The sequence below is a fragment of the Sinocyclocheilus grahami genome, unplaced genomic scaffold, assembly GCF_001515645.1.
Source record: "Sinocyclocheilus grahami isolate Dianchi unplaced genomic scaffold, SAMN03320097.WGS_v1.1 scaffold447.1, whole genome shotgun sequence".
NCBI classification, from domain to species: domain Eukaryota; kingdom Metazoa; phylum Chordata; class Actinopteri; order Cypriniformes; family Cyprinidae; genus Sinocyclocheilus; species Sinocyclocheilus grahami.
Genome location: NW_015505626.1, coordinates 786559 through 798109, shown reverse-complemented (window position 1 = coordinate 798109; position 11551 = coordinate 786559). Strand labels below are relative to the sequence as shown.

The following is an 11551-nucleotide window of genomic DNA, read 5'->3' as shown; positions in this document are numbered from 1 at the left end:
GCCCCCATTGCGGGGGCATGACCATCTCGGAGTTGCGGACCAGACTCCGTTACCTGCAAGGGGGCGGAGTGCCCGTGCCACTGCCTAGATCTGGGGTTCCCTCTGGCGGCAGCCGGGGACGTCCTTTTTCTAGCAGTGGGCGGACTGGTCTTACGGTCATGGTGAGGAATTCCCCTCCGGGGATGCCCAAACCCACCGGCACTGCGAAACCAGCGGAGCTCTCAAAAGAGCAGGCTGGACCCTCCTGGGGGATCGGATGTCGGTTGCAGCATCGGAGGGTGAGCCGGACTTTTCCGGGGATGAAGATCCATCAGCATTGCTGCCCTCTGGGCGGTCAGCGGTGCCGGAGACGGACCCGGAGAGTGTCGGGCTCGAGTGGAATCTTCCACTGCGTCACGAACCACTCTTCCCGGAGGTGCATGATGAGAACCCTGGGTCATGGACGGCACCTTTCACTGCCAGAAACCAGCCCAGTGGCTCATCCTCCCTCACCACCCTTGATGAGGGTCCAGCGCGGGGGTACGCGGGAGTTCCCCCGGTAGAGCGGTCGGTTGCAATGCAATTGTGTCCAAAATTGCTGCCCTCTGGGCGGTCAGCGGTGCCGGAGACGGACCCGGAGAGTGTCGGGCTCGAGTGGAATCTTCCACTGCGTCACGAACCCTCAAGGTTGGACGATTGGTTTCTCGGGGTGGCACGCGCTGGTTCTCAGGGCCCTACCCCAGTGCCTTTCTTCCCGGAGGTGCATGATGAGAACCCTGGGTCATAGACGGCACCTTTCACTGCCAGAAACCAGCCCAGTGGCTCATCCTCCCTCACCACCCTCGATGGGGGTCCAGCGCGGGGGTACGCGGGAGTTCCTCAGGTGGAGCGGTCGGTTGCGATACAATTGTGTCCAAATGCCGCTACCACTTGGCGGGGCAAACCGTTGCTCCTCTCCCGGGCCTGTAGGCACTCGTCGGCCTTGATCGACACTGCTTATACGGCCTGTGGAGAAGCTGCATCCGCCTTACACTCTTCGGCGTTACTGCAAGACCTCGCGCTACGAGTGACAAAGGTTACGGTGCGGTCTCTGGGTCGTGCGATGTCCACTATGGTGGTCCAGGAGCACCATCCCTGGCTGTGTCTGACCGACATGCGCGAGACGGACAAGACAAGATTCTTGAACGCCCCCGTGTCCCAGACTGGCCTTTTCGGCGACACGGTGTAGAACTTCGCCCAGCAGTTCTCCGCTGCCCAAAAGCAGACTGAGGCCATCAGGTACATCCTGCCCCGGCGTGCAGCTGCTGCCTCCACCCGGCCGCCGGTGGCAGAGCCTCAGCCCGCTCGTCGCCAAGGGCGGCCCCCGGCCACCGCCCCCGCTCCCGCACAGCGTCCGCAGCAGCCTCAAGCAAAACTGCGCCGAGGCGCCGGCCGCAGGGCAGTCGCCCCACCCGTCCAGACCCCGCCAGACCTGGTGGTAAGTGAAAGAGCAAGAGGCCATAAGACGGGTGACCAAGCAACACTCCCTCCCTCGGAGGAGGGCCGGGTGGAGAATCTTTTATTTCCTTTTTTCTGCCACTGACCTCGCGGCCAGTGGTACCCAAATTAGCTGTCCCTGTTGCCCCGTGTCTTTACGGAAAGTTACGGAGGCAGCCCTTGTTCCCATGAGAGAACAGGGCATTCGCATTCTCAACTACCTCGACGATTGGCTCATACTCGCTCAGTCTCAGGATCAGTTGTGCGAGCACAGGGATTTGGTGCTTTCACACCTCAGCCTGTTGGGCCTTCAGGTCAACTGGGAAAAGAGCATACTCTCCCCGACGCAGAGGATCTCTTTTCTCGGTATGGAGTTGGACTTGGTCGAACAGATAGCACGCCTCACGCAGGAACGTGCTCAGTCGGTGTTGAACTGGTCTCCAGGCATGCTGTGGTTTGCACGGATGCCTCAACCACCGGCTGGGGGGCCACGTACAACGGGCTTGCAGTGTCAGGGGTTTTGATGGGGCCCCAACTGCACTGGCACATCAACTGCCTCGAGTTGCTGGCAGTGCACCTTGCCCTGGGCTGTCTCAAAGGGCGCTTAATAGGCAAGCATGTACTGGTCCTCAAGGACAACACAGCGACCGTTGCGTACATCAACCGACAAGGTGGTCTGCGCTCCCGTCACTTATCGCAACTCGCCCGCCACCTCCTCCTCTGGAGTCAGAAGCATCTGAGGTCGCTTCGTGCTGTTCACATTCCTGGGCTGCTCAACCGGGCAGCCGACGAGCTGTCCCGAGCTGCGCTCCTCAGAGAAAACCTGAATATGCGCTGCATCTGCTGCCTACTTATACTCACGCTGTGATCAGCAGCAGCTGGATGCAATAATCGTATGCCAATGTGCATTGGCTCGTTTAGTTTACACTCAAAGTAGATTGGTCCCTCTAAGCAAGATCCCAATTCGTCGGTCATCCAACGTGACGTCTCCGTTACCTCCTTCAGGGAACGAGGGTTACATACGTAACTGAGACGTTTGTTTTTGTACAGATGACATGCACCACAGAGCTGCATGCTGAAGCTAATCATGCAAATCCATTTCTTCCTTGTCATAAACATACATTTAGAATTGATTAACTAAATCTTAATGCCTAACCAATAATCACAACCTTGAGAACACAGCATTTATTCACATGTACAAGTGTTAAGGTCTTTGAAATATGACAAACAACCCTCTTCACAGAAAAGCAGGTAATTAATACTATTTAAAAGATTACTTTAATAACTAAAAAATTGTAAATTGCATGAAAACACATCACAGTTGACCCCAAAATAAAAAAGAAAAAGAATGTGAAAAGTCTGAAAGGTTAAAGAAAAATATCAAGTAAATATTTATGATATATTCTATGATAAGAAATAAAAACAAACAATATATTTACTAAAAGACATGTATTGTCTATAATAAATAAACATTTCATTTTACCTCAAGATAAATCACACTTGACCCCAAAATAAAACAAAAAGTAGAAGAAAATGGGAATATACATACTGTCTATTATATATTCAATGAAATAAAATAATTGTTTTGTCTATTTCTTTCATCTTTGAATTATCTTTATATGTTGTTCATCAGAAAAAAATAAATGTTTGTACATTTGTGTATGTGCAATAGTCATATTCATTTATAGCCTATGTAAGTAAATACATTTTAAAAAATTAATCTTTCAAAGTGCCATTTCATGGTTCAAAAGTCTTGCATGAAAACAAATCACATTTTACCCCAAAATAAAAGAAAAGGATAAAGAATTTGGGAATTTGTCTGAGAAATATGTTTAATTGTCATGACAATAAAGTGTGAAAGCAAAAAAAAAAACTGAAAAATGTAAGGACATTTTTAAACCAAGTAAAATGCCAATGTGCTAGAAGAAAAGATGTGGTTAAAAAATGCAAAAAGTGGAGTAAGGGTCAGTTAAGGATGAATAATTACCTCCAGCCAGTTGAAAAGCAGAGCTTAGGATGTCTAGTGAGCACACAAACCCATAGAGCAAGAGCAAGAGGAGAGGAATCCTCAGTAAGCTAATGAACAGTGAAGACATTTCTCCACGTCTGTCCTCGCTGGTCTTTGTGGGCACTAAAGAGAAGAGCAAAGCTCTTTAAATACAGTCTAATACATTTTCAGCTACACAATGTTCCTGACTCAATGTTGTCGATGTGCATGTGAGCTGATTTTTTTACATTGTTACTTTGTAGATTTAAAAATAAGCATTCTGGAATGCAAAAGCCTAAAACATTCAAACAGGACATTTGACTTTGACACACAATGGACTTTGGGAAGTTGTCCTATACAATTCAAACACAAACACATCTATTCTTTTATCATAAAACCCCTGCTTTTGCTGTCTTCTTTCAAATAAATTGTCTATATTAAGAGTGATATTGCCATATACAGTATGTTATCATGCAATATATCATTTTTGCATACTCTCTGGGTAGATAAAAAATGCGAAGTTTATAACATATCCCCATAGTAAAACTTATATACACATATTCTTCTAACAATATCCATATGATGATTATTTAAATGGTATTATATGTAGCAACCATATACTGTACACTACAGTATGTCAACAATATATATATATGCAACTTCATTAAAACAAGATATACACAAAATATCTGTGTTTGTGACTTTGTAATGATTTTTTTAAATGTATGTATATCTTGTATATCTACTAATATCAACATGTATTGATGGTTTTAGGATGGATTTACATGTACATGACATATGTCCAAAAATACAGTATATACATAAACATGCATATTTGTTAATGTATAAAATTGTTCAAATTTTGAATACATTTCATACATGTTTTTACTTCATATGAAAATATATTTAATATACAGAAACGTAATATATGTACATATGTTACATTTGCCTTTGAGGTTTGGGGCCAGTAAAGATTTTAAAAAATGTTCAAAGAAGTTTCTTATGCTAACAAAGTCTGCTTTTAATGTATTAAACATTCAGCATAAAATAACTGAAAATAATTACCGGAATTTAAAATAACGCTCTTCTATTTTTATAATATAAAATGTAATTTGTTACTGTGATGCAAAGCTGAATTTTCAGCATCATTACTTTAGCCTTCAATGTCACATGATCCTTCAGAAATCATTCTGAAATGCTGATTTGATGCTTAATAAACATTCTTACCAACGTTAAAAACTTGACAATTTAACTTGAAAAATAAATGTCTAAATGTTTCTGACATCTTACCATTGAAGGTGATAGTTTGCTCTGCAGTGGTGATTCTGATTGGCCGTGAGGACATGTTGCAGTCTGTGTAGAGATCAAAAGATATTTCATAACCATTTCCATTTTTTCTTTGACTAAGGTGTTCAGTTTTCCCCCCCATTCAAAGGTTACAGTTACAACAGATGGTTTGCATATTTAAATGAATATGCAAATGATAATAGTCTTCTACAGCATTCAGATTTTAAACAACTCTAGGATGAATACATAATAAAAATGTTCGTTTTGGGTGAACTACTCTAGTATTTGTTCAAACAACATCTAAATGAATAACCTGCTGTCATTTCAGATCCATTATTGTCTACTTAATTTATTTCTTAGTGGCTTTTTCCTGACGATCTTTCAAATAAGTGAATGTTTGGCAAGATAGTGAAGATGACAACACATTTGTGGTCCCTCACGGCCGCGTTTCCATCTGAATGCCTCCACAGCCATCAGCTTTGTTTCACAGGTGCTCTGTTTTAATAACAGGTAAATGTGCTTTTTATGTCAAGGTTACTGTCGAACATGCAGTCTTGTCTGGAAAGCGCTCTCACAGGACCACATAGGCTACTAATGCGGTTCTGAAAGCAGGAGCTCTTGAATGTTAGAGCAATTAAAGTGAATGACAGATTATGTTCTTGTTCAGCTTTCTCTGTTTGTGGCTCTCTGTGAAGGAACACACATTTAATCTGGGTTTTAGTTAAAGCAACTGTGTGGAAGTTTTATTTTCTACTGTGAAATATCAGTTTCAAAATCATTCACTGACTTTTAATATGGCGAATAGATTGGGTTTCTTTCCTGTGGTGCTCTGAGAGGATGTTTGGTGAGCGGGTAAATTCCATGAAAATTGCAGATTGCAACAAATGCAGCTGTACGGGGGGAAAAAAGCGTCTTAGAAGGGATCAAATCACCCAAAATTTTGTCATCATTTACTCACCCTCAAGTAGCTCCAAACTTGTATGAATTCCCAAATATTGAAGAATATTGGTAACCAAACAGTCGATGGACCATCTGCATTGTATGTGATGTGTATGTATTAACTATTTATTTACTTATTTATTTAGGAAGGCAAAGAGGACCAGACACTTTTTGGTTACAAACATTCTTTAAAACTTCGGAACATTTCCGAGTCAAAATACATTTGTAATTTATCATGACTGTTACTGATGCTTAAAACCGCAAGTAAATGAATCTGAATGTTTATATATTTGTAGAGTAAAATAAAAAACAATATTTTTGCAACATAGGTGCTATTAATTTACTATAATTAATCTGCAAAGTCAAGATGGTGGTTTCTTGTTAGATGCAATGGTTTAGAATTGAAGTGAGATGTCAAAGCAAATACATCATTTAATTTTGTGTTAAACTCTCTGTTTTTACTTTTAAGCTCTAAAAGTGTGCTATTATTGGCCTACACATTTTTTCCCTGAAAGGAGTAACATTTTGTGTCAATTTCAGGACAAATTGCTCTGTACTTTTGAGCATCGCAACAAGCCCAAAACTGCAATTTGGGGTGAAAATATGTGCTTCTGGAACTATTAGCCAATGACAAATTTGGAAAATATTACAGTGAACATCATTAAACTATATCACAATCAAAGTGCACCCATGCAGTGACATTTCTGATTATTTTAGCTAAATCATTGTACTGTATTGTGGCCCATGCATGGGCAAGACTTTGAGTTTCCCTGCTCTAAAACATATGTTTTGCGATAAACCAGGCCTAAACACTGGTACATTTGCAGCAAACACATAATAAACTCAAAGACACCATTTCATTCTCAGCTGCATCACTGAAAGAGTTCTGCATTTGGAGCCTGTGCTCTCACACTGACCTGCTTTTGTACAAATGGAGACGCACATGGCATTAAAATCTCGCCCTTATCAGCACAAGAGCACAGCAAGCGACAAAATCACGAGATGGCTTGCGCAATGCCATTCTGAGCACTGGACCAGGCTCTCCATTGTGACCCTGAGAGCCAAATATGGTTTTATTGAATGCAAGCCTGCCACAACACTGCATGAACTCAATCAGAAATACGTGCACAGAACAACAAGAGTCCTGAGAGTGCTTTCTTTAAAATAAATGTCACTTGTTTGTTATCTAATGCGATGACAAAGACATTTTAAAGTGTTCAAATGTGTTTTGGGGTCACTATATACACTTGAAGAAAAAAAAACACGAGTGAAAAAAAACTAATATCACTCAAAAATTGATGATAAATATCACGATTACAATTAAACGGCACGTAAAGTACAATAGAAAGACTGAAATAGTATTTTCTTGTAAAACATACTTCAATAATCTGTTTTATTTATAACTTATATTTTAATATATGTGAAATGTAACAGTTACTATATCTCCATAGAGGGTTGCAGTGAATATTTGGACACTCTAGCTTTATTTTAGTCTACTTTGTTTTACTTGTTTGAATTTTTTAGTTAAAGTCTGGTTGTGTTTTGTCATCTCTATACATTTTGTATGATTTTTATTTCCGTTTTAGCTATAATATATCAAGTTAAATGAGAAATGTAATTATATGTGAAATTTACAAGCAATTTCTGAGTGAAGACCAAACTTTTTTCAGTGTATGATAACTCACTGTAAAATCTCATTTCATCTTCCTGAAAAGGTTACTTGGGAAACAATAACATTTTCTAGTTTATCTGACTTCCTCGATCTCGTCAACGCAGGTGAACTTTTGAGACGCTGCCAGCTGGCATTAGAGCCATTACCTCAGGGCAACAAAACAAGTTTTGGTGTAGAACTACTTTTGTCAAATGCTTTTGCAGATCTTCACTGTACTAGGTTGTAATTATATGTGAAATTTACAAGCAATTTCTGAGTGAAGACCAAACTTTTTTCAGTGTATGATAACTCACTATAAAATCTCATTTCATCTTCCTGAAAAGGTTACTTGGGAAACAATAACATTTTCATTATCTGACTTCCTCGATCTCGTCAACGCAGGTGAACTTTTGAGACGCTGCCAGCTGGCATTAGTGCCATTACCTCAGGGCAACAAAACAAGTTTTGGTGTAGAACTACTTTTGTCAAATGCTTTTGCAGATCTTCACTGTACTAGGTGTTAGACATGTACACACGTACACACTGTGCAAAACATACTGCCCAAGTTTGATCTTTAAAGTTATGGGTTAATTAAATTATATGAGTAATAGTGACGCTTAAAACACAACAACTAAATTTGGCAGTTACTGAAGATTAAAATCTGGACCAAGTATTGGAGCAAAATGAATGGTTTTAGCATTAGCTCATGGAGCTGTGGTCAGTTGTCAGTCGTGTGTGGTCTGGTCAGATTAATTATTGTGGAGAGGCCTGCAGTGTCAGCAGTCAGACAGCTTGATGCACCAGTTGACCTCTGAAAAAATGTAATCTGAGGACAACCATTAAAAAAATAAGTCTAAAAAAGGGGTTGCAAGTGTTGCCACATTCACTGTACACAAATTGAGTTTGGTTATTTACAGAAATGGGAACCGTATTTAAAAACTGAATTCACTCTTTAAAAAATGCAGTTCGTGAGAAATTATTCATTAAATCTGTGTTGTAGAAGCACAAACAGGCTGCTTAAAAGCTGTTTTAAAGGATTAGACCATCCAAAATGTAGATGTGTTTGTTTTCATCATTGATAGATTTGGAGAAATGTAGCATTAGCTCACTTACTCACTGACGGATCCTCTGCAGTGAATGGGTGCCGTCAGAATGAGAATCCAAACAGCTGATTAAAAACATCACAATAATCCACAAGTAATCCACATGACTCCAATCAATCAATTAACATCTTGTGTCGTGAAAAGCTGTGTGTTTGTAAACAAATCCATCATTAAAGCATTTTAACTTCAAACCATCGCTTCTGGTCAAATTACAAGACCATAATCAATAATAACCCACTTAATGGTTTAAAACTGTTTTAGACTGTCTTCACATGTAAGCGGTACTTAATCTGTGCATATTTCTCTCCTGATTCAGAAGAGATTACTTTTTCACTGAAGAAAGAAATATGGATAAAGGACTGGTATTTTAGACAGAAGAAACCTCCTAACGAATTCACAAGGCATTAATTGATGGACTGGAGTGGTGTGAATTACTTGTGGATTATTGTGATGTTTTTATCAGCCACCAGTTGACCTCTGAAAAAATGTAATCTGAGGACAACCATTAAAAAAATAAGTCTAAAAAAGGGGTTGCAAGTGTTGCCACATTCACTGTACACAAATTGAGTTTGGTTATTTACAGAAATGGGAACCGTATTTAAAAACTGAATTCACTCTTTAAAAAATGCAGTTCGTGAGAAATTATTCATTAAATCTGTGTTGTAGAAGCACAAACAGACTGCTTAAAAGCTGTTTTAAAGGATTAGACCATCCAAAATGTAGATGTGTTTGTTTTCATCATTGATAGATTTGGAGAAATGTAGCATTAGCTCACTTACTCACTGACGGATCCTCTGCAGTGAATGGGTGCCGTCAGAATGAGAATCCAAACAGCTGATTAAAAACATCACAATAATCCACAAGTAATCCACATGACTCCAATCAATCAATTAACATCTTGTGTCGTGAAAAGCTGTGTGTTTGTAAACAAATCCATCATTAAAGCATTTTAACTTCAAACCATCGCTTCTGGTCAAATTACAAGACCATAATCAATAATAACCCACTTAATGGTTTAAAACTGTTTTAGACTGTCTTCACATGTAAGCGGTACTTAATCTGTGCATATTTCTCTCCTGATTCAGAAGAGATTACTTTTTCACTGAAGAAAGAAATATGGATAAAGGACTGGTATTTTAGACAGAAGAAACCTCCTAACGAATTCACAAGGCATTAATTGATGGACTGGAGTGGTGTGAATTACTTGTGGATTATTGTGATGTTTTTATCAGCTGTTTGGACTCTCATTCTGACGGCACCCATTCACTGCAGAGGATCCATTGATCCATTGGGGGGGGGGGTACTTTAATGCATCTTATCTTGAGACTTGTTGCTAGCATACTTTGGTCAGAAATTGCTTTCATTTTACAAACTGCACAGATTTCATGTAACTTGTTTACAGGTGTGAGATGCTGTGAGGGCGACTCAGTCACTTCATCACTGAACTTTAGCATGATGAGTGGTTAAAACTTTATTAGCACAAACTGTTTAACTTATGGATACTGTAAGCACTTACACAACATCTTCAGCTGACTCATACTGTATGTCAGGTCTGTTCAGCTGATGCCAATAAATAAGTCAACGAATGAGCGTCTGACACTATTTGACTTACAGGGGCCCAAATACATGAGAGAGCTAGTGTGGAGTGAAAAACGTTCGACAAACATACCATTAGACTGTAGAAACAAGCCAGCATTACGCGTTCTTAGAAGAGAATGTGCTGTAACTTTCAGAACACAAAAGAAAAAAAGAGCATTTATCAAAACTAAATTGAAAAAATGACTAATTTTGATATCTGAGGGATTCTATGGAGCCCCTAAAAAGACAAGATGGTTTTAAAAAAATTGCATTTACTCGTAAAACTTTTACTTTTTGTAAAACTTTTTGTGTTTGCTCACTAACTTTGTTTCCTATAACTTTTGTGATGCAAAATGCAAAAGCATTCAGTATAAAAGCATTGAAATATTATTCTTCCATCACAATGTCCCTTTAGGGGCTCTGTAGATTTATGATGTCAGACACCCAAAATATTAATATGACTGTCAAAATTTACACACTAACAGCAGCACCTACTGGCTGCGAAGAAATTGTCCTGCCCAATTATGATGAGGTAATAAAAAAATAGCCAAGATACTATTAATTTAAACAGATTTTAATTTAACTTGAGCTTCTTTACTGTAAAAGAAGACATGCCCTTATGTTCATAGTGAAAGCATTGTATTTATAGAATTTGTTTGTGTTTGTATCTGTATTGTCAGTGTACAGAGATGCAGACTGAATGTTCTGAAGATCAACAGGTTTCATAATTGTGTGTGTGTTGAGCTGTACTGAAAATCCAACAAAAGAAGGAGCTAATGCTTTAACTGTACTATACCAAACCTTGTTTTTAAAACCAAGCATTTATCTTTATTTGTGTGTTTGTGTGAGAGAGAACCAGATTAATGGCAGCATCACTTTAGCTCTTCTGTGGATGATGCTGGAGTCACATTTTCTTCTGGTCCCTCCTGAAACATACAGAACCAAGAGATAAACATACAGTTTTATATCATGCTGGATATATTTATATTTAATTAATCTGTTCTATATAAAATCTTTAAGAGCTAGGTCATGATAGATCATGAAACCAATCTAAGCCTTTAAGGCGAGACACTGCAAGTGAATAGGGTCAAATTTAAACATTTTTGTATTACAAGTTTTCTAAAATGTTAGGCTTAAATATGCAAATTAGGCATGATTTAATTAAATATGCACTCATATGTATACATTTCTAGTACAAAAATCTAAACACCGGATGAAGTCAGTTTCAAAATTCTTGTTTAATTTTTCTTGTTTAATTTTTACAGAGGGAATTTTGGGTCTCTCATTTTTGTCACTCCATAATTCAGAAAACAGACAGAAAACACTATATTTTCACAATTTTGGGGGGGAATAAATGTTGTATAGAATCAAGCAAATTATATATGAACAAATCCCTCTGTAAAAACTTTAAGGATATAGATAAGAATAAAAATTTAATGTTTGGTGTGGGTAAGTGCTAATGAAGTGGAGATTTATGGCTCAGTGTAGGAGAAAAACGTCCTTTAAAAATATATATTACTATATATATATATATATATATATATATATATA

General features: G+C 39.1%; 1 protein-coding gene and 1 long non-coding RNA gene across 2 annotated transcripts in view; both read right to left on the bottom strand.

Annotated features, from left to right (window-relative positions):
- The window catches only part of slc34a1a (solute carrier family 34 member 1a), a 20252-nt gene extending 14551 nt beyond the window's left edge, over positions 1-5701 (bottom strand). The window contains exons 1-3 of the mRNA XM_016234203.1: positions 5688-5701; positions 4733-4795; positions 3443-3586 (exon numbers count right to left, since the gene is read on the bottom strand). Coding sequence (XP_016089689.1) covers positions 3443-3586; positions 4733-4787 — 199 coding nt within the window. The 5' untranslated portion in view covers positions 4788-4795; positions 5688-5701. The remainder of the gene's footprint in view (positions 1-3442; positions 3587-4732; positions 4796-5687) is intronic.
- A 4630-nt stretch (positions 5702-10331) lies between these two features.
- Positions 10332-11551, bottom strand: part of LOC107552343 (uncharacterized) — a 6354-nt gene continuing 5134 nt past the window's right edge. The window contains exon 5 of the long non-coding RNA XR_001604850.1: positions 10332-10926. This is a non-coding gene — a long non-coding RNA (uncharacterized lncRNA). The remainder of the gene's footprint in view (positions 10927-11551) is intronic.